This window comes from Adiantum capillus-veneris, chromosome 8, assembly GCF_014529385.1.
Source record: "Adiantum capillus-veneris isolate H3 chromosome 8, ASM1452938v2, whole genome shotgun sequence".
In the NCBI taxonomy this organism is placed as follows: Eukaryota; Viridiplantae; Streptophyta; class Polypodiopsida; order Polypodiales; family Pteridaceae; genus Adiantum; species Adiantum capillus-veneris.
This window is the reverse complement of record NC_140938.1, coordinates 68,410,891-68,434,740: the sequence shown is the minus strand read 5'-3', so window position 1 is coordinate 68,434,740 and position 23,850 is coordinate 68,410,891. Positions and strand designations below refer to the sequence as shown.

The 23,850-nt window shown below is 43.9% G+C and overlaps 1 protein-coding gene across 1 annotated transcript in view; it reads left to right on the top strand.

Moving 5' to 3' along the window:
- LOC147452307 (thioredoxin F-type, chloroplastic-like) overlaps window positions 1-17,438 on the top strand; it is a 32,938-nt gene extending 15,500 nt beyond the window's left edge. The window contains exons 2-3 of the mRNA XM_086518056.1: window positions 16,940-17,039; window positions 17,145-17,438. Coding sequence (XP_086374182.1) covers window positions 16,940-17,039; window positions 17,145-17,279 — 235 coding nt within the window. The 3' untranslated portion in view covers window positions 17,280-17,438. The remainder of the gene's footprint in view (window positions 1-16,939; window positions 17,040-17,144) is intronic.
- The last annotated feature ends 6,412 nt before the right edge of the window (window positions 17,439-23,850 follow it).

Here is a 23,850-nt window from a genome sequence, read left to right as displayed (position 1 = left end):
TCTTCTGCTTCTTAGGGTTTAGGTCCCTCGGCTAGGATCTGCAAATCGGCTTCGTTCTTCAGTGGCTTGACACCTCAGTAGTTTGTGACACCTTTAAATATGAGCCAAGGGCTCATTCTCTGGCATGCTTTCGGGTGAAGGTGTAGAGTGTGGAGTACCTGCTTATACTGAGTTGAAGCAATATAAAGAAACACCGAAAGGGGTGCCAAGGTTTGGGGCCAGTGTAACAAACTGCTGACGTGTCGAAACCCTAAAATAAAAAATCCTAATTTTGTTGAACCCTAATTTTGTTGAAACCCTAACCCTAAAATCAAAAACCCTAATTCTACCCGAAATCTTAACCCTAATCCTAACCCTGATTTGTTGACGTGGCGGGTTGACACGTGGCCTGCTGTACAGACACCAGTGCGGTTTATGAAAAGCTGGCAGCTTTTGGCATTGCTTTTTGGACCAGGAGCTTTTGAGTTTTGAAGGCTTTTCATTGTAATTGCTTTTTAGGCCAAGGGCCTTTAAATATGAGTTAGGGCTCATTCTCTGGCATGTTTCCTGGAGAAGGTGCAGAGTCTGGAGTATCGGCTTGTACCGTGTTGATGCAATATAAAGAAATACTGAAAGGGGCGCCAAGGTTTGGGGCCAATACTCTCTGGGGTGGAATTCCGCCACTCCGTGTCGCGTGTCTTCTCTCTCTCTTTCAATTCAGTTGTTATTGAAGTGCTAAAGGTCTGTTCAGTCTGTTCTTTTCTATTGGCACGTGGTGCCCGTCTTGTGACAGTGGTATCAGAGCATCAGGCGTGTGCTTTTCTGAAAGCATATCGGTCCTACAAAAGAGCAGATAGAGCTATTGGAATTTTATTTGAGGGATCATTGGAATTTTATTTGAGGGATCTTGTTAGCCACTCCCACCCTTACTTCATCGCGCATCGGGCGCGCTCCCGTCTTCATCGCTCATGTTTTACAGGGCATAAGCCATTAAGATCACTTGCAAAAGAAGGATCCGAGATTTGTTTCGAGTCACTGTTTATCTCAGAGGCAGTGCCATGCAGATGTTGATAGCTACCAAGCAGCATACTCAAAGTACTTGGCAAGCTTTCAAGAAATTTTTTGCCCGAAGTTATATGGTTTCTGACATCTTCCTTTGGAGTTCAACTTCTGGCACAGTGGGGTATCCTGAAATGCTTGCCATAGAAACCCTAGCAGATTATATTTTGAAATTTCTCGACATCTCTCAATAGATGTCTCTTCACGAGCAGATGACCTTGGAGGTTTAGTGCGATTGCTATCTTGGGACTACCATCGCCGCCAATGAAAACACTGTTTGTCCAAGAGTTGACGGACCATGCTGTGCTCGGCTACGACCTCATGGAAGGAACCTAACCCTAATTTTTGGTGCAGGTTTCAAGATGGAAAGTCAGTCGACTTTTCGAGCTCGATTGATATCGAGATTGCTTTTTAAGTTTGAGTTCTGTTTGATCTTGTTTGGTGATCCTGTTTGGACATTGTTTGAAATCTGTTTTGAACCTGTTTTGGTGCCGATTTGAATTGTTTGACTCTGGTTTGATACTGGTTTCAATGATTGGTGATTTTATTCCCGAGTGGAGAAGTGAGAAATATTGTTTTGGTATTGTTTGAACCTCGGAACGACGCATGCCGATGCTTGGGGAGCGTTTCGTTGTATGTTTGAAAACCTCCGAACGATGCAGGCCGATGCCGGGGGAGCGTTTGGTTGTATGCTTGTAAAATAATTGTTGTTGTGACTCCCGGCCCGGACCTGGATGGTTATGCGAGAGGAGTATTAAGAAGTCTGAGCAGTGGTAACTCTCGGCACCTCCAAACGACGCAGGCTGCGGTTTGGGGGGCGTTTGGTTGTAAAAGGCCTCTATATCTCCCGGCCCGGACCTTTTTAGGTTATGCGGGAGGAGCGATGAGGGAGTCGTTGAATATCTCCCGGCCCGGACCTTGTTAGGTTATGCGGGAGGAGTGTTCATTGGTGGCTTTATGTTTCTATGTCTTGTAACATGCATATGTAAGCATTTGTGTTGCATTGCGATGTGCCAACCACTGAATATTCCTAATTGGATGAGAGTGCTTGGGTATGTAATTTTAGTGCATCAAGACACCCGTGGAAGATCAGTACAGTCTGGGTGTGATGGCTAATTTACTACGTCGGAATATCAAGAGTTTTGATTTGGACGAAAGGAGAAGCTAACTCGTTAAACAACCGAAAGGAGAAGCTAACTCCTTGATCAGAAGAGCAGAAAGGAGAAGCTAACTTCTTAATAAAAAGAGCAAACTGATTGTCCCTCAGAATGACCCTCGGAAAATTTTGAGCTAACTCGAGTTCTTATGCAGATATGCTGTAATCGCGGACGATTACTCTCTTTCAAGAAGGGAGATGTAACAAACTGCTAACGTGTCGAAACCCTAAAATTAGAAACCCTAATTCTGTCTGAAACCCTAATTCTGTTGAACTCTAATTCTGTTGAAACCCTAACCCTAAAATAAAAAACCCTAAATTTGTCCGAAATCCTAACCCTAACGCTAACCCTAACCCTAACCTTGATTTGCTGACGTGGCGGGCTGACACGTGGCCTACTGTACGGACACTAGCGCGATTTTTGAAAAGCTGGCAGCTTTTGGCATTGCTTTTTGGACCAGGAGCTTTTGAGTTTTGAAGGCTTTTCACTGTAATTGCTTTTTAGGCCAAGGGCCTTTAAATATGAGATTAGGGCTCATTCTCTGGCATGTTTCCTGGAGAAGGTGAAGAGTCTGGAGTACCGGCTTGTACTGTGTTGATGCAATATAAAGAAATACCAAAAGGGGTGCCAAGGTTTGGGGCCAATACTCTCTGGGGTGGAATTTCGCCACTCCGTGTCACGTGTCGTCTCTCTCTTTTAGTTCAGTTGTTATTGAAGTGCTAAAGATCTGTTCAGTCTGTTCTTTTCTATTGGCACGTGGTGCCCGTCTTGTGACAGCCAGTGCTCTCTTGGGGTGGAACTCTGCCATGCCCCGTCTTGTGTGTCATACACTCTCTCTTTCAGTTCAGTTGTTATTTGAAGTACTTAAAGTTGTTTAGGCTATTTTTTTCCGTTGGCACGTCGTGCTCGTCCCTGTTATAGTGGTATCAGAGCTTCAGGCGTGTGCTGTTTTGAAGGCATATCGGTCCTACCAAAGAGAAGTTGTTATTTGAAGTTGTTCAGGCTATTCTTTTCCGTTGGCACGTCATGCCCGTCCTCGTTACTTCCAGTCTCTCCCAAGGATAGGTGTTAGGGAGTCGGATGTTTTGTGGCTATGCCTGGTGAGTGCGAGGGAGCTCTCTCATGCCGAGATTTCCCAGGCAATTTTAGCTTAGGGTTTTGGCTTAGTTTCATGGTCATGTAGGCTCCAGTCCCCAGGGTATTTTTTGAATTTTCCCTGCTTTCCCAAGGTCCTTTGGGCCAATAGCTCCCACTTCTAGTTGTTCCCCCATTTATTGGGGCCCTTTTTTCTAGTTGTGGAGCTTGGAGGTTGGGTGTAGATGGGCCTATATAGGGGCCCAGGGCGAGACCTCTAGAGCACAATAGTTTAGCCCCCGAGGAGGGCGCCCTCTCTTGGGTGCTCCAATGGGGTTGCAACTTGAGGCTTGTAGGTACCAGGTATGCTAGCATTTTTTTCTTGCTACCTGCGTTTTTAGACTCCAGCAGCGTCTCTTTATTAGGGCGATGGGCAACAACACGTTCCCTCTAAGCTTCCTCCCGAGGGCAGCCCATTTGCCAATGCGCATTCGATACAGATTCAGAGCACCTGGTGCTAGGTGTAGGCGTAGAAGTGCAGAGGCCTACATGTCCTCTAGATGGAAACCACGCTTATAGCCTTGAGGCATGTCCCTCTCTTTCTCCATTTCTTTGTTGATTTTATGCCTATCAAACTTTACCTTCTAACACACTACACAAGTATGCACAAACTCGTCCAGGTGATGACCACGTCCTTCTTGAGTTGAGGCCAATAGAAATACTTTTTCACCAGGTACCCTTGATTCCTCTGTGCCCAACAAAAGGACGATTGTGGCACTTTTTCAACACCTTTTTCGCATCAGATAACCTTCCTTCTTGCAATTCATAGTCACAGGAGACGCCCATTTTTGGGCTTCCCGTCCCCACGTTTGCATCCCCACCTGCCGTCCCGCCCTCTCTTTTACACTAAAAATCCATTTGAGCCCCGTCCCCCGTTGTAAGGTGCGCAGCGGAAGTGAATGTTGAACTTAGCTCAAGATGAGTTCTCCGAACTGTGCTCAAGGGTTCCTTTTACTTACAGAAGGGAGAGCCTTCCGTTCCTTTAGTGAGAGAGTGCAATGGACACAAACAAAGTGGTGAACACTGTGAATGAAGGTGCATGAGACTGAGTGATAGAGAGAGAAGAATACGACACCAGAATGTTGTCAAAACCCTACTCCGAAGGCCCCACTCTCTATGGCGAGAGCGGTCTACTATTGATTGCACAAATCTCTACAATGCTTGGACTTGCCGACGATGTCGACGACGACGACGACGACGACGAGACGGGCTGAAATCTGAAAATGCTAATGGCTGAAATCTGCAAATCTTTATTTGCTGAATTCTGACTCTATGTTGGTGACTATGTTGATGGCGATGATGCGACGACGGCGTGCTGAAAACGTAGATGCTGAAATCTGCGTTTTCCGGGCTGAATCTGCAAACTACGCTGGATCTGATCGTGCGGTGAGGATCTGCTGCGGGAAGGTGAGATCTGCGAGGTTCGGGGGTTCTACTGCGGGTATCTGACTGCTGAAAACTGAAAACACTTGTGCTTCTTGATGTCCTGTCGCGATGAATCTGCAAAACGCTAGGGGCTGATCTGCAAACGAAAAACGCTAGGGCTGATTTTTGTCATGCTGTGGAATTCTGCTAACTCTAGGGCTGATCTGCTGTCTTATGCCAAAATGCTAGGGAGTGTGCTGTACTGCTGTCGCCAGGTGGTATCTGCAATGCAAAACGCTGGAAGGTCTGCAAGGCTGAAAACGCTAGGCTTGGTGATGCAAAAAACGCTAGGTTTGCTGCTCCAAAACGCTAGGTGTTGGGGTCCTGCTGAGAAGGTGCCCGTTGAGCACTTTGGTTCTTGCTGCCTCTTCTGACAGAAAGTGCTAGCGCTAGGTTTCTTATATACATGCTTGGTAAATTTGCCCTACCTAGTTCCCAACAAAAGTCACTTAAAAATAATAAGTCAAAAATGTCAAAAATAGGGAAAATAGGTCTATGCACTGTAAAAATGCGCCTGATGGAATCTGATGGTAATCTGATGATCATGTTGTGTGCAACCAGAGGATATGCATCTACTCTAAGTGTCTGGACATGCACGGTCTGCGAACAGACTCACAAAAGTGCTAGATCACTTCTTAATGTCACAAGACGGGCACCACGTGCCAATAGAAAAGAACAGACTGAACAGACTTTTAGCACTTCAATAACAACTGAACTGAAAGAGAGACGACACGTGACACGGAGTGGCGGAATTCCACCCTAGAGAGTATTGGCCCCAAACCTTGGCGCCCCTTTCGGTATTTCTTTATATTGCATCAACACAGTACAAGCCGGTACTCTAGACTCTGCACCTTCTCCAGGAAGCATGCCAGTGCCGGTATTAATCCTCCTAGGATTCTAGACACTTCTATCTAGGGATAGATACAAAATTGGCTCTGGAAGTCGATGAAGCATGTCCACATGGTGCACACAGCCATGTGCACGTGACATGAGATGGTCAAATATATTGTCGCAGTTCCATTTCCAAATTGTTTATATCACCAAAAAGAAGAATTTAGGGGTCAAAGCGTTGTCTCGAAAGCCACAAGTATCTGCAGTCACGATGCTGCATCATCAGATTTTTGAGGAAATGCTCAAGCAGTATGCTTCAGATACAGATTTTGCAAACATCTCTAACCTTTAACTGTATACAGAGTGGGGAGACAATTGCAACATAGTCACAAGGGACGCGTTAGGGGACGGGTGTCAGGTGACACATCTAACCCTATGTGTGTGTGGACAAGCTACTTCATGACAGGGGTTCAGTTAGCCTAGCTTAGGTGTCACAAACTGATGACGTGTCAAAGCCCTGAAGAAGGGAGCCAACTTGCAGATGTGAGCCGAGGGGCCTAAACCCTAAGTGAAGAGGCAGAGCAACATGAAATAAAGCAAGGCTCTCACACACACACACACACACACACACAAGAACTTGCGAAGCAAGCTGATGATGTGGTAGATTTTTGAAAATCACACTGGCTGATGACGTGGCAGAACTGTACGGATTTTCGCTTTTCACGTTGACGGTGCTAATGTGGCAGGACTATACGGATTTTCGTAAATTGCGCTGGCAGCTTTTTGGCTTTGCTTTTGGACCAGATACTTTTGTGTTTGAAGGCTCTTCACTGCAATTGCTTTTTAGGCCAAGGGCCTTTAAATATGAGATTTGGGCTCATTTCTTGTAATCCTTGAGAATCTAAGATTGACTTATGAACTCTTCTCTAAGATGGATAATTCGAATGGCTACTCTTACACAGGCAAAATGAACTTGGTTGTAGCATATGTGATAGTGTGCGTGTGCGGAAAAGAGAGAGAGAGAGAGAGAGAGAGAGAGAGAGAGAGAGAGAGAGAGAGAGAGAGAGAGAGAGAGAGAGAGAGAGAGAGAGAGAGAGAGAGAGAGAGAGAGAGAGAGAGAGAGAGAGAGAGAGAGAACACAAACTCTAGAGATGGTGAAGAGGGGGCGATCAGCCCTTCATGACTACCATGAGCAGAAGATCCAATACACACTAATCAGATGTGTGAGATGAGAGATGTGGAAGTGGGTCCCCCCTTGGCCCCATAAATAGGTGCCCAAGGGGAGGTAGGGCAAGGCCTGATAAAAATCCCCACGACCCAACAGAAAAATGATATATGGAAATATATGTGGGCGCTCGGACAAAAGTGGACGGCCGGCGGGCCCAACTCGGGCGGCCGGACCAGGTACTATGGGTGGCCAGCCCGGAGACATACTAGCCGTACATGTATGCCCTAGACTTGTGAAGCAACAGAGTGGTGTAAGTCTAACACCCCCTCTCAACACCGGATGCTGAACAAACCGCATGAAGCCGAAGATGTGAGGCAAATGATGAAGATGTCTGCTGCGATGTCCAGTGAAGGACAATACTCCGGCGAACTCCACGAGTGTAGCAACAGTCTAGGGTGTCCGGACCGCCAAGAAATCTCCATGGTGTGGTGCCGTCACGAGCAGTGTAGTAAACTGCTGTACTCCGTCTATACAAGGTGAAGATACTATGTGAAGGTCCCGAACTGAGTGTGAAAACAACTCCTTGTCGTAAAAGAAGTGCCAATAGGCCTGCAAGTGTCCTGTCCAATAGGATCTGTGGTGTCTATAGTCAAACCGTTTGGAGTAAATGGGGAAACCCAGGAACCGTCACGAGCATGACCGGAAGCCTGTCAATGCATGAACCTGTAACCTAGTGTGGCAAGGTGGCTAAGTTGTGAAAAACTCCAGGAAGGCCAGATGTAGTAATCTGCGCCATAAACTCCTCCGAATCAAGGAAAGCCAAACTAAGCAGTCTGCACTGTAGAAGCTACCGTAAGCTGCAACAGTCACCGGGAGACTGCACGGACCACCACCGGATGGTGTCCTGTCAGTAGGTAGGGTAATCCAAGATGAAAGAAAAGCTAGACTCAACAGTGTGTGTTGTGAAGGGCCTCTGAGAAGAGGTGTGGTCAGACTATAATCATCCTGTATGAAGTAGGGAAGCCAGACTGAGAGTCTGCACTGTGAATATCCTATGAGAAGAGGAAAGGCTAGACCAATCTGTCTGCACCGTCTTGCCTGTATCTCCTGCCTCCAATCCTCCGGTGTCAACCAAAACAGAATCCTCGCCAACAACGCCACCAACCGCAAGTCGGTGTGGCTCTCAATGTGAATGAGCTTGGCATGGGCTACTGTAGGTTGGGGGATTTCTGCTGTAAGGTTACCAAGGGTGAGTGTAAGCAACTCAGAAGGTAGCAATCCAAATGATCAGGAGTGTAGAAGAGCAACTGCGCTACCATCCAAGCCAAGCTCTGGGTGACTCCGGATGTAGTCGCGGGATGCCTGATCTCCCGTATCTCGCGGGTAAACTCTCCAAGAAAGTCCAAAGCACTGAAGTCCCACTCCAGTCTGTAGATCCAAGCAATGAACCTGTCCAAGAAGAGATTCAAGATCCTCTCCCTAAGGCCATGTAGATGCTCTTGTGTAAGCAAGTGTTTTGACGTGTCGAGATCAAGTGGTAAGTGTCTGTCCACCCAACATGGTGGTGTCTTCTCTGGTAATGTCGGAATCCCATATGCCATGAGCATGGCCATATCTAGGGTAATTTTAGTGCTTTAGGGTAATCTAGGACATTTCCAATAAAAAACAAGAGAGAAGCCAACAACTTATAGAGACATTCAAAGACACGTTTTACAAGACAACCACATACTGTGTAACTATTGCAAGAGACTTAGATTTTTATTTTAAATCAGCACCGTACGAGCTCAAAAAAAAAAAAAAACGCACGGATCCGTACAGAACGTCCGTACGGTAAGTACGGAACCGATCCGTACTACGTACGTGTTGATCCAACCTTTCTGGCGATGAAATGATCCCAAAAGTGAAGCGCTAGCAGCTTGATGCAAAAACGTTGACCTGATCTGCAAAAACGCAGGGGGAGGGGGATCCTCCGCAACGAAAAACGCAGATCTCACCGCACGTTTGGTTGTTTGCAAAGTGTTGGCAAATTTTTCATGAAAACGCTGGTTATGTTGAACTTGGGAGGAGAACTTGATGCGGAGATGCGGTGTCCCAGGCCATGGAAAGCCTAATCTGTTGATACCATGTGAACTGGCGTCTGATACCATGTGAGAGTACGCATGTGCGGAAGCGTGAGAGAGGAGAGGAGAGAGAGACAGTAGACACAAACGCAAGAGAGGGTGAAGAGGGGGCGATCAGCCCCCATGACTGCCATGAACAGAAGACCCATTACAATCAAATGTGTGATCTCTGTGAGATGTGGAAGTGGGTACCCCTCTTGCCCTATAAATAGGTGCCCAAGGGGAGGTAGGGCAAGGCCTGATAAAAATCCCCCTCGACCCAACATAAAAATGATATATGGAAAAATATGAGGGTGCTTGGAAAAAGGGGGCGGCCGGCCCCAAACAAGGGCAGCGACTAGGAGCAACCTAGACTACGGGTGGCCAGCCTGGAGACATACTAGCTGTACATGTATGCCCTAGACTTGTGAAGCAGCAGAGTGGGGTAAGTCTAACATCGTATGCTCGTGATGTTGAAGATACCGTGTACTGCACCAGTCTCACTGAGAGACCGCATGGACCACCATCGGATGGTGTCCTGGCATAACTTCATCCTCTGTGAAAAACACAAACCATGTCGCTGCTGTCCACCCAAAAAACGCAACTGCGAGGTGTTGCAAACGCTGCTGTCCATCGAATTTCAGCGTGCTCGTACGCTCTCGGCATGGTCTGGAGCGGTGCAGAGGAGTATGGGAAGGGTGGTGAATCACTGTCACTGCCCCTGATGGGCTGAAAACAGAGAAAACAGCAAGGGGTAATGGCTGAAATTTGATGAAGACGGAGAGGATACTCGCAAGCAATGCACCAGATGCAAGGCCAAATAGGTGGTGGCGAGATCCGGGGTCCAGAAGCTAAGCGCCGCCCTCCTGTTGCAAAAACGTAGGTCAATTTACAGCCCACTTTTGCTGCACTTTTTGGCACCAAAAACCTTCTGTTTGCTGAAAAAACAAAGGCTTGATGGGTACCCTAGGTACCTAGCAACTTGTGGAAACACAAAGTGACCAATAAAACCGCCAAAAATGGGTTGAAAACCCAAAAACGCAGATATAGTAGAGAAGGTTTCCGGCGATGAAATGTTCCCAGAAGTGAAGTGCTAGCAGCCTGATCTGCAAAAACGCAGGTGGAGGGGGATCCTCCGCGACGAAAAAATGCAGATCTCATCGCGCGCCTGGTTGTTTGCAAAACGCTGGCAGATTTTGCATGAAAACGTTGGTTATATTGATCTTGGGATGAGAACGGTATGCTGAGATGTGCTGTCCCAGGCCATGGAAAGCCTAAGCTACTGATACCATGTGAGAGTGCGCGTGTGAGAGAGAGAGAGAGAGAGAGAGAGAGAGAGAGAGAGAGTAGAGCACAAACGCTAGAGATGGTGAAGATGGGGCGATCAGCCCCTCATGACTACCATGAGCAAAAGACCCATTACACAATAATCAGATGTGTGATCTCTGTGAGATGAGAGATGTGGAAGTGGGTACCTCCTTGGCCCCCTAAATAGGTGCCCAAGGGGAGGTAGGGCAAGGCTTGATAAAAATCCCCATGACCCAACAGAAAAATGATATATGAAAATCTATGTGGGCGCCCGGACAAAAGTGGCGGCCGGCCCCAAAGTCGGGTGGTCGGACCAGGTATAACCTAGACTATGGGTGGCCAGCCCGAGACATACTAGCCGTACATGTATGCCCTAGACCTGTGAAGCAGCAGAGTGGTGTAAGTCTAACATCATATACAATACACGATGATCTGTTTTATTATGAAGATAGAATTTGCGTACCACACAATTTGCGCTTGAGAAAGATGATTATTGAAGAACATCATGACGTGCCTAATGCTGCTCATCCTGGCATCCACAAAACGTATAAATTGTTGGCACAACTTTATATTATTTACCACAAATGAAGCAAGATATTGTGACCTTTGTTAAAGCTTGTCACTCTTGTCAAACTATGAAGGCATCAAGACAATTACCACAAGGATTGTTAGAGCCTTTACCAATTCCAATTGAACGTTGGGAAAGCTTTAGCATGGACTTCATTACAACGTTGCCCAAATCTTCAAAAGACAATATTGAGATATTGGTGATAGTGGATCGATTTTCCAAAATGGCACATTTATACCTTGCAGAACTATCACTTCAGCACCAGATATTGCCTCGTTATTCGTGCAACATATATTTTGAATCCATGAATTGCCAAAATCAATTATTTCAGACCGAGATCCAAAGTTCACAGGACATTTTTGGACCTCCTTATTCAAATCATTGGGTTATGAATCTTTTATTAAGTTGAGCTGATGGGCAAACTGAATGAGTGAATCAAATATTAGAGGAAATGTTGCGACAGTACATACAGACTCGCCTTAATTCCTGGGAAGAATATTTGCTATTGGCGGAGTTTGCTTATAATAATTCCTTTCACTCAGCAATTGGCATGACTCCCTTCCAAGCAGCCTTCAAATATATCCATTGATTCCTACAAACTTTGTGATACAACATAAGGTTGCTTTGGCATATTAGTTGGTAAATGAGATGCAAGATATTCTTATTCAGATCAAGGACAAATTGACACATGTTCGACAAACTTCTCAAAAGCGAACAAATAAACATCGTCGCCATACAGAGTTTCAAGAAGGAGACTTTGTGTTATTATATGTTCCTTTGCATGATATAAGGTAAAGTCTGTCTTTGTGAAGTTACGGCCCAAATATTATGGTCCTTTCAAGATTTTGAAGAAGTGTTCTACAATCAATTACAGACTTGAACTTCCACCAGCATGGGAAAAAATTCATTCAACATTTCATATTTCTTGGCTAAAGAAATATATTCCAAGAGATTCAATTATTCCATATGTCTGATCATATCTCCTAGAAATTGAAGAAGAGCGCTTGATTTTAGTCCCAGAACTTATACTTGATGTTCGTCAGAAGGAGACAAGACGGAAGATTATTACAGAATTCCTAGTCAAGTGGATGGATCTTGAGGAATTCGACTCTACTTGGCAAGCGGACGAAGAAATGCAACAATACCCTAACCTCCTACAAGAATTTTTTGATGAACGCATGACAATCATTTAACTTAGAAGGTTTTATTTTAAATGGGAGGGAATGTGATGATTGTGACGTATTCTGTCTTGGTATTACCTTCTTCACTTGATTCTTTTGCAGATACGAAGATGCACCAGATCCGAGACTCCCGATTCTCCAAAGGATGCGTATCTTCGTCTAAGAGTCGCATCTGTTCAGCGAATAGCCATGCCTCTTCAACGAACGGCTGCACCTTTACACCGAAGGGTCATGACTCTCCAGCAGAGGGACACGACTATTGGCCTAGAGTCATGTGTTTTGACCTATGATCATGTCTCTTCATCGTGTCTTTTCAATTTCTATATAAGAACGCCCTTGTAACACATTTCAATTAATCAACACACATTCAGTCTCTTGAGTCTTTGTCTCTAGTTATAAGTTCAATTTCAATTTTTTTCTAAGTTCAGTCATGAATAAACACACATAGCAAGGTGTTCTTCACAGTCATTGCTGTTGACATAGACCCCATCAGTATCTCGCCGTCGACATCGTCGTCGTCGACATAGACGCCAGCAGTACTTCGTCGTCGTCATCATCATCATCGTAGACATAGAACCTCTCAGTACCTTAGTACTCAATCGTACCCAGCATCAATAGCATCACTCTAGTTGCTAGCATCAGTAGCACGAGTACCCATTAGCATCAACATCTCAGCATTTAGTCATTATATCAACATTGTGCAAGAATAAAGAAAGTACTTGCTTTGACAATAGAGCAAGGGGGACCCTTGAGGGTTTGGGACCCGACATCCCTGTGTCGTTTCTTTTCTCTCTCTTCTCTCTTGTGCCTCTCTCTTTCTTTCAGCTCAATTTCTTCAAGGGAAGTAAAGTGTCCCTTGTGTTTGTACGGAGTATTAGATCTGAGCTAAATCCATAAACACTTTTGCTGCACCCAACAACCATTCCCCTTGAGTGTAGGAAATCAGGAGTTACAATTGTGATGTGCCTGCGAGAGGGTAGTTGATTCTGTGTGCACGCTCGACACCTCGACATAACGAAATCCTATCATGGATATTTGCAATCATAACTTCTTCGACATAACATATGGTATCATTGAAGACATGCACTGGAAACATGAAGATGTTGATTGCGAGTATTAGGATTTGTTAGCGGCCTTTAACGACAAAGAAAGGCACCATCCACATCAGCCTATTAGCTTTGGAGTCTTGGCATTGTTTGGACAACCATCTCTCCCATCTGCTTGGAGAATCCCATCATTCCAGAAGAGGCATTGCATCATTGATCTGTGCACATCTTTGGTAGCACATTGGGTCCACCATCTGCATCTCCTTACCAATCGGTGGCCATCAATCCGGAGCCAAAGGGTTCCAATCATATGTAACTACCATGAGAGTTCGTAGACATCATAAGCCTACATTTGCAGCCACATCTGAGAATCCCATCATTCCAGAAGAGGCATTGCATCATTGATCTGTGCACATCTTTGGCAGCACATTAAGTCCACACCATCTGCATCTCCTTAGCAATCGGTGGCCATCAATCCGGAGCCAAATGGTTCCAATCAGATGCAACTACCGTGAGAGTTCGTAGACATCGTAAGCCTACATTTGCAGCCACATCCGTTGTAGAGATGAAGATTCATCCAGTGCTTCCATCATACAACAATCTAGTCGAAGCCCCAAGAGGAGCCACTATCTTTGAGGAGTTATTTGGCGGTTTCATAAGACTTTATACAGAGGACTGTCTTTGGTTCGTGGGCATTCCAAAGGACATATGCATCTTCATCTCCCATCTGGTGTTGCTCTTGCCAATCTTTCCGCGTAGGGGCAACATAGGTTGGCTGGTAATTTTCGTGCGCATCAACGTTTGCATATCCAGCCATTCACTCTATGAGTATCCATCCGGTTTGCAGTTTGGTTCACAACCATCCGAGTTGGGGCAGCAAAGGCTGGCTGGCAACCAACAAGAGAATTGTTGATCTAGGAGGTAGTCCAGTGCTTGTGAATAGATGTATCATCACCATCCTTGTCTATTCGACATTTCCACATCACCCGGGGGAGCCTCTCTCTAACATAGCTGTGGAGGACATCATCTAGAAGGCCATTCATTCATGATCATCATATGACCTGCATGGAGTTTGGTACCCGTACCTCACCTTAAACAAGAGGAGATGTTACGTGCACATGGTTGTGTGCGCCAAGTGGACATGTTACATCGACTTCCAGGGCCAATTTTGTACCTATCCTTGGATAGGAGTGTCTAGAATCCTAGGAGGATTAGTATTGGCAATTTTGTGAGCCTATTTGGAGGACCTGCATCCCTGCATGAGTTTATTAGATTAGGTTTTCTAGTTTTGGAACCCTCTTGGATAAATGGTTTGCACAAGCGTTTTGACAAATGTTATCACACTTTGGTGGGCATTTGACATGACGAGCATGTAGGCCTAGGCTAGAGGAACGTGTCGGTCCAGTCGGCTCGTGAAATGGTTTACAGAGTAGTGAGTTATCACTTGAAAACTCAGATGTGCACACATTTGCACAATTTTCCCCGACCTGGTACCTCAAAAAGTTCTATAAAAGGAGCAGCATACCTAGCGTTTTTGCGTAAGATTTGGGAGTGCCAAAATTCAGCCAAGCGTTTTGCAACAATTGTCCCTCGCGTTTTTTCGCATCCAACTACGTAGATTAGTCCAGCATTTTTAGTTAGCAGCAGATCAGCCCAGTGTTTTCAGTTTTCAGCCCTTCTGCTGGCCGGATACGGCCTGATTTGCTAACGCTAGCCTCTTTGCTGCAGCCCGGTACTTTGGCAGCCCATTGAGCCTCTTCTCGGTCATTCCCTCGCCGCATCAAGTGCTCGCATCGCTGTCCATCATCGGCACCATCATCATCTGCGTTTTCAGTCCTTACGTTTTTGCACCAGCTTTCAGCCCTTGTTTCCTCTCACATTGGGAGCGCAGATCAACCCCTTGGTGGCCATCAACAACCCCTCATCGAGATGGAAGGTGCATCAAATCAGCCTTGGAGGTGCTTCATTTTGAAGAGTTACCGTGGCGACATCCCCATTGGAGTCGGTAGAATCGGCGTCGTGGTATTGTATGTGTGTACATTCCATTTGCGCAATTAAAAGCAAATACCACATCGGCAATGGTGTGGGGGGCACTTGAGAGGGTTGGTTGGGACCCCGTCGGGTGTCATTTTCCTTCTCTCTCTCTCTCTCTCTCTCTCTCTCTCTCTCTCTCTCTCTCTCTCGATAAGGAAATAAAAGGAACTATCTCTCGTGCTAACTACTACACATTCAAGCAAGGAAAGAAGTAAAGATTTGTGGAAGTGTAAAGTCTAGATCTTGTCACCATTTCAATTCCGGTGCACCTGATATTTCATCTATTTATTTGAAAGCTCTTTATAGGACAAGAAATACTTGTAACTTCATGTACATTCTTTAGTGTTGGCCAATCCCGAATAGTCTCATCTTTTGTTGGGTCCATGTGTACACCTTCTGTTGAGACGATGTGCCAGAAGAACTCACTCTTCTTCCTGTTGATGACCAACCTCTGTTTCCGCAGTGCCTCAAAAACCTTTAAGAGATGTTTCTTGTGTTCCTCTTCATTCTTGGAGAATACATTGATGTTGTCAAAGAAAGTGTCACCAAACTATCTATGATCTCAGAAAATTTGGGCGATCATCTTGCTGAATGACTCATAAATTTTGAAGGATGTCCTGAACGCGGTCTTGTACATATGTCCTTGAGCAATTCTAATATAATGATAGCCACTTTTCAAGTTGATTCTGCTAAAGCACAAAGAACCTTACAACTTATCAAGTATGTCATTAATCTTGGGTATTGGAAACCTGTTCTTGATGGTGATTTTGTTGAGAGCCCTGTAGTCATTGCACATTCTTCAATATCCATCGTTCTTCAAAACAAGCACTGCAGAACATGAAGGCGAAGTACTTGGTTGCTCATTCTGGGCCTTGCTTGCTTTGTAAGGTGGCCATGTCAAAGTGTAGCGGAAAAGGGTGAATAGGGTGATGATCTCCTCTGCAACGTCGAGCAAACCTCCTCTCTGGAACGGGTCCGATCTATTGCGATAGTCTTCTTTAGAGTGCTGCAGCGCTTGCTGGAGAGGTTTCTAGGTAGATTTATGTGGTTGTTTGTGGTTCTTGGACTGTGGTTTTCCATTTCGGCCCCACTTACATGTATTTTTCCCTTTGTCCTGATCCTTCTGTATTTCTCCTGGGGTTTGTTCACCTGTGGTTGTATCTTGTAATGTGGCTTTGGTCACTTTTTGTAATTGACACATTGCCTTAGATATAATTGCCACTTTGGTCGTGTAACACACAGCCAAAGCCAGATATCAGCACCCTGCATCTCCCTTGTGACCTGTCTGCCTATTGCCAAACATTTTGCCACATGCCCTCTGCTGCCGCCGCCACCGCTGTGGACTGCTGCAGGTTTGTAGCTGGTGGTGTGGAGAACATACACGCGGGCGGGTGCGCATGTGGCACACACACACACACCCCTCCCCCTCCCTGGCCCCCCAATTCCAAAAAAAAAAGAAGAATCTCCTTCGCCCTCAACTTGCTTCTCTTCGATGCCTTTCGTTTTGGGAAGCTACAGGAGTATCATAGCCATGTTGATTTCTACAAGGGATGGTCCCTGAGGAAGATTTCTCTCCTCGGTTCTCTCAAAAATCTTCAGTATTAGCTGCTCTTCGAGTTGTGGATGGAGATTCAGCCCAAGAGCTGTCCTAGTGGTGCGGCCATTGGTTAAGCTGGGAAACTCCTTAGGTCGTAGTATTAAGTGTTTTGTCTGGATGTCTTCATCTCTCGACTTCCTCCTTCACCCCATTTGCATGTAGTTTTTATCCCATACTGATCCCTAAATTTTCAATCTCTGAAGATCTTGAGGGGTTTTTCCGTAGTTTTGGGTGTTGAAATCTGGTGTCGGCTGTGTTTTATAATTGCCACTTTGGCCTTTGTAGTATATGTACAAGCCCATCTTTCTTTTGAGAGAGAGAGAGAGCATGATTGGTCTTTTGTTCTTCTACAGGTGTGGCCCTTGCAAGATTATGTATCCCAAGATAGTGGAGTTATCACAGAAGTATGCAGATGTTTTGTTCCTAAAGCTTGATTGCAATCAAGAGAACAAGGTACCTTTTTTGTGAGGACTATTTGTGTCCTAATGGTGCGGAAGTTTTACAGGTCTCTTTTTATATATATATATATATATATTTTAAAATAAATATTCACTTCAGGCATTAGCAAAGAAGCTTGGAGTGAAGGTGGTTCCAACATTCAAGTTGTTCCGGAATCGGGAAGAAATTGCTGAGGTGAAAGGTGCAAAATTTGATGAGCTTGTACAAAGCATTATCGAGGCAAGGACGAGCTGACTTCGATCTTTGCTACCGTCTGGCCCTCCCTTAGGCATCAACTGTTCAGAGGACGAATGTTATACCAGTTCTCAGTTCATGATGTTTGTTCTATTTGGCTTACCATAAAAATCTGTACAGTGTACTTTTTAGGCTTAATTCATGAGCTGATTGAAGTTTCGCATGTTGTTAAAGACTGTTACTGCCGAGCACCATGTGTCAAGGGTGGGCCAGCCTCGACAGTTTTCTACACTATTTTACATGGGTATCTTTCAAAGGGATCTACAGTTGGGAGTATGTGGGCCATCCGATGCACGTTTGTAAACTCGGGAAACTTTGTCAATTTGGGGCTAAAAGTAAATTCGGGTAATTTTGTATCCCACCGTCTTGAACCTGCGACCTCTCCCTAGCAAGCCACGTGCCGTAACCATTATGCCCGCATGTGATTATTAAACGTAGGGAATTTGGGTGTCTTATTGTAAATGTGGGTGGATTTGTAAATTTGGGTCTCCTGATGAGATGGCCCATGTTCTACGTGCACCCTGATTTTTACTCCAACATTATCCCATTTGAATATGCCTGTGTGGTATAGTAAAGGGTGGTTTGGGCTTTTACAGACGTGTTAGCAGTCCAGTTTCTTATTTGGATGTGGTGATTCAGGTTTTCTATAACCATGAGAGCAATGTTCGGGAAATTCAGTGTCCTAAACCAAACACAAATTCTCTCTGTGCTTTTCCAAAGAGGAAATTGTGATTTTTGAACTAACTTTTGAATGATTCTAAGCTTTACCCTAGTTTTGTCAAATGTGAGGCGGAACATTTTCTTTCTCCTTGCTCTTAACCGGCATTATTGAATTTTCAAGTGGCACAATTGAGACAGTGTTGTCATGCAGTTTTTGGGGTAAGCAGAAGGATGAATGAGTTTCTACTCTTGCTTAGGGCACTCATTCTTTTAATGGTCACAGGCTCCACATTCTCAAACACTGCATGAGAGTATAATGCGAGTATTCTATTCCCATAGCTAATGGTTATGGGGACTTTGGTACATAAAAGATTTCCATGAATGAGATGGAAGAGTTTCTTGTAACAATTATTTGTCAAATACTACATTTACACTAGGATATTCTCTTACAACCTTAATTTATTGCCATTGCCTTTTGGTGTAAATGGAGGGTGTATGTTTGTGTACAATAGAGAACCCTTGCTATTTTAAAGGTATGATTTTCTCCCTCTCTAGCCTATTTTCTGTGAGAGTCACTCTCATATGTGTGTGTGTGTGTGTGTGTGTGTGTGTGTGTGTGTGGATTGAAAGGCGGTGCAGGTGCTCGTCTCCGGACGCCTTGTTTGACATGTGGGCAATAACCACCTAAGGTACACTAATACATTGTTAGGTGTCTTTTCAAAGGGAGGGTCTACTCTTTTAGCAAAGGCTTAAGTGGGATGCCACTCATATGTACATGACCACATTGAAGGTGTTGACACGAGGAGGGTAGACAGAAAGAAAGGGAGTGGAATATGCATTTTTGTGATGGTTATGCTTAATGAAAGAAATTTGTAGCCAGAGGGTTGGAAGCAATATATCCCCCCCCCCCCCTCTTCTTCCCAACACCCCTCCCTCTTTGTGGCAAGAGTATGAAGTTACCCCCCTTACAAATGCCTCAAGGTGCAAGTTCCAATTATTCATGGCAAATACTGGCCGTTTGTCCCATAGCCTTGTTGATTGATGCCATGATTATTTTGCAAACCTGGCGTATCCCTTTAAAAAACCTTGTAACATTTTCCTACAAGGGTGTAAGCTGGATTCAATATACAACTGCACTCTATTGGGACTCATAAACTTTGACCAAAGGTAGTAACCCCTAACTTGGTGGTGTTACATGTTTTGAGAGAGCTTTGATGGTAAATTAGTCACTGATAGCGCCATGGGGACTTGTGGTATATCCTAAATTATGCTGTTATGATGTTCATAATTTGAAGAATGCACTAGGGGCATTGATGATATCTTGCTATATCCTTTATAGTAAAACATAGGGAACTCTTAGTTGTGGGACACTAATAAGCATGGTTTGGGTGGTAGTTGTTGTTGGAGCATGCCATTGGGGACATGGCTTGTTGAATCCACCTATGGAAGTCTTGCAAATTAGTGGAGGCAAGACGATGATTATGCTTGTGGATTCCACATCCTTTGCAATGCGTTGTGCACCAATTGTAGAAAACGATGCTCGAGTTGAGTGTCTGCTAGCTTGGGTTGGTGCTCATGTGGTGCTTTAATGCTAGCAATCACCAAGCACTTACGCTAGTGGAGTGTTGGAGTTAAGAGAGGATATAGACACTCTTTAAAAAATATAATAATTAGGTGTAAATTTAGGCACATAGAAGTCTTTGTTGTTGCTTTGTCCTATGACCCTTCCCTTGGTTATCTTAGACTTACCCCTCTTGTCTAAATGGAGCTTATGTGGCTGTCAATGTGATGCTTATGTGACAATGCCTAGTTGTACATGAGGCCAAATGGACTCCTTTCTTGTAGGGTTTGACCCACATTTGTAGGGGACATTATTCCCTTGTATGTCATCTCATATAATACTCCTATAGGCCATTTGTCTCTTATATATAACAAGAAAGCGTGTAGACACTTCTATCTCTAATGCAAAGCTAGTTTATTTTGTGTTATCTCCGCCTTTAATCACTACTTGAGCATGGGCATGCTCTTGGGAATACCAATGAGCCACTACCCTTCTTGATTCGCTAACTGCCAAGTGGTGGATCTTGGATGTAGCCACCGTCTACAACTTGTTCATATTGGCTAAGTGGTGGATCTTCAATTCACCCACCATGTCACAACTTGTTTAAATAAATAAACTAGTAGATCTGGGATGCACCCACCTTCCAAGACTTGTTTAGAGTCGCCAAATGGTGGATTTATATTCACATTGCCTTCCATCTAGTTTAGAATGGCCAAGCGGTTAATTTAAGATACACTTTTCTTCTAAAGTGTTCAGAATGGCTAAGTGGTGGATCTAGGATTCACCAATCTTTCTTTCACTTGTTCAAAATGACCAAGTGGTGGATTTGAGATGTACCCAGCTTCCAAAACATCTGGAAAATGACCAAGTGGTGGATTTGGATTGCATCCACATTTGATTTTTTTAATTTATTGAATGGCCAAGTGGTGGATTTGAGAGATGTACATTGCTTGTCTAAACTTATTTTGAACAACCAAGTGGTGGACTAAAACTTGTTTAGAATGATCAAATGGTAGGTCTAGTTTCACCCACCCCCCACAAAGTTGTTTAAAATAGCCAAGTGGATGACCTTGGATACAACCACCATTTTCCAACTTGTTTTGATAAGCCAAGTGGTGGAACTAGGATGCACCCACCTTCAAAATCTTGTTGAGAATGTCTAAGTGGTGGACCTAGCATTCACCCATTCCACACAACTTGTTAAAAATGGCCAAGTGGTGAATTTGGGATGCACCTATCACCCCACATCTTGTTTAGATTAGCCAAGCGGTGAGTTTGGACAATGGTGGATCTAGGGGTGCCTTATGTTCTGTTCCACTTGTTTAGGAGGACCAAGTTGCAAATCTAGAATGGATCCACCATTCCATAACTTGTTTAGAATGGTCAAGTGGTGGATGTGGGGATGCACATTGCCTATATAGAGGCTGAGTACACGGCTAACACGGATGCCACCAAAGAGGCCCTATGGCTCTCGTGGCTAGTGGGAGACATTGGCATGGCTATAGATTTTTCTATTTTGCATTAGGATAGCTAGAGGGTCATAGAAATGGCATAAATTTGTCTCCCATGCAAAGACAAAGCATATTGAGCTTATATATATTTTCATCCGAAGTGGTGCTAGAGGATAAGCATATCCACCTTTTCAAGGTGCACACTAGTGATAACCCTGATGACAACTTATCTTCATAGTGGTTTGCACATTTTAGATCACTAATGGGTATAGAGTGACTTTATATCATCTTAGATGACAATGGATAGTGTTGTTCTTATCGAATGACACAAGCTATTCAATTTGACTTGAGTAAGATCATCAATTGGGAACGCGTGATCACTTCACTAGTTTGGCAAGTGCAAATATTTGGATTTTCCTGTTTGCATTGATGTAGATTAGTTAAGCAACAATTTGAATTGGTCTTATAGCTTATTTTGATGGTAGATTTTTTATTGTAAATCATATTCTTCTTGTGACACCTTCTCCATAAAGCACATTTTCTATTCAATATGTATAGATTGATAGCTTTTTCATGAGTTCCAATTTGTATCTTCTATTTACTCTATGTGCCTTGGGTGGACGGCCATTTATTTTTAAAACTCTATACATATAAGTGAAGTGTAGGTCATGTGAAAGGGGAGATATCATTTTGTGAGGATAATCTAGAGTGGAGAAAGAGAAGGAGGAGGCTATGGAGGTGGAAGCTTGGAGCCTCATGTACTTGCTTCATGAATCGATTAATGCATGCTATAAAGTTAATTCTCTTTCTTTTTTATTTCTTTTCATTAAGTTGCGTATTTTGTCTTAATGTGTGTAGGTAAGAAATAATCTCTTTGTAATCTCTTGATTGTGTATTGGGTGTTTGACTATGGTGTTGTGTGCATGATTGGAAGAGTGTGTAGAGTAGGATTTGTGCATATTTAGAACCCCATGAGCTTGGGTGAGCTTGTGAGATGTGCCCACCCCAAGGATTAGTAGAGAATGCACAATTAGCATTGTGTGATTAGTATAAGGGTTAACATGTGTGTGACCACTAATCTCCTTCATTGGTTCTCTCTTCTTCTTATTTCAAATGACCTCCAATGATATTCCTAGTCTTTCCTAACTCATAGCTCTCACACACTCACCCATGTACGATGCTTCCATGCCCTAGCTGGGGTGCTACTATCTCCGGATTGACATTTTTGTTGATTCATTGAAGCTATGCTACAAGTGGAGCTAACATTTTGACACCATTGTCAAGAATGGTAGCTTGAGTTAGAGATTTTTTGAGCAAGAATGAGTGTTTACGAGTAGATTTAGGTGTATAATTTTTCTCTAACTAACCTCCCCCTCAATGGAAGCGTCAATTGGAGAGAAAAATCAAGCAATTTTTGGTGCAAATATGAGTGCATAAACCTACTGTTAGCAGTACACAGTGAAAACCATTCAGTGAGGCTATTTTTAGCATACAATGCTAATTGTTTGACATACATATCATTTGTATATGCACTTTTGATGTAATTACAGGCTCTACATGAGTTCCAGATTTTATATTTGACGCTACCATGATGCCTAAGAGTTGTAGAGATGCACACAATTTTATGCATCTCATGGATGGCCAGAGATATTTTGTATGCCTAGGTGAAAATTAGATCATTTTTCGCTTGTCCTTTTGAAAGTAGAGTTTTCATGGAAAGCTTGGGAGGAAGGTGGATATGGTGATGCGTGTAGTGGAGCTTCCTCTTGTGTTTCCTCTCTTTTGATGGCATGCAATTTAAAGTTAAGTGATCTTCTTCTTCTATCTCTTTGTCATTTGTGTTAATGGTGTGTGATTAAGTGTTAATTAGTCTCTAATTATTGCTTCCCGCTCTCATTTCTCTTCTCCTTCGCTTGATTTGTGAGCTCTTTGAGCTTTTGATCTATGTGTGTGAGTGATTAATGAGCGTGTACACCGTTGTCCTCTTGATTGTGAGATTATAGAGTAGGCATTGAGTATTACGCTATTATCATTGCATTCCCTTCTTCTTCTCTCTCTTGATTAGGGTCTGCTTCTTGCACATTCTTTGACTCCATGCCTCCATGCACTAGCCGAGTTTTGATCCATCGGTTTGACATTATGTCGGTGGATTGAGCCTTGTTACGAACTGCCAACATTGGCGCCATTGCTGGGGATAGTGATCCTTAGGTGGTGAGTGACCTAGTCGTAGCTTTTACTTTAAAGACCTTTGATTTTGATTTCCATTCCATTTACACTTTAGCAGTCGGGCAGCTAGAAATGGGACGTGGCTTAGTACTTGGTAGAGGCTAGAAGTCGAGGACTTGCTAGGTCTATTATTGAGAGGTATTGGGAGTTGTGAGTGAGATACAAAAGCTTTTCATTCGGCATTTTTTTTAATGCTTTGAAAGTACTGTTCCACCATCCGTTTTCCTTTCAATTTTACACCATTTGTTGGTTTTTATTCATAGGATTCACTTTAGTACTTAGGAGTAGGTTAGGTAACATCTAAAAGTATCAAATTGGGCATTAAAGATTAGGGGAAAGTTTGTCAAAACCATATTTTGGTAGCTGAGACCATAAATTGTGAAATTTTGAAAATTAAATGGTTAGAACTCAAGTTGATGCAAACCCAAAAATAAGTGCAAGGGGTAAACCAAGCCAGGGAGAGCTGATTTGAAAAGTTTCAAGCTAATTTGTGCAGGAACATGGATCACGATCCATGACCCCGTGTGTCATTTCAGGCAGAAACTGATACCAGAGGGTCCAATGAGGTTTCAAATTAGTGGATATACACTTTTGGTGAAAAATTGACCATGATGCAACGATTCCACCTTCAATGCAACGATTCCACCTTCAATGAAAAATTGACCATGATGCA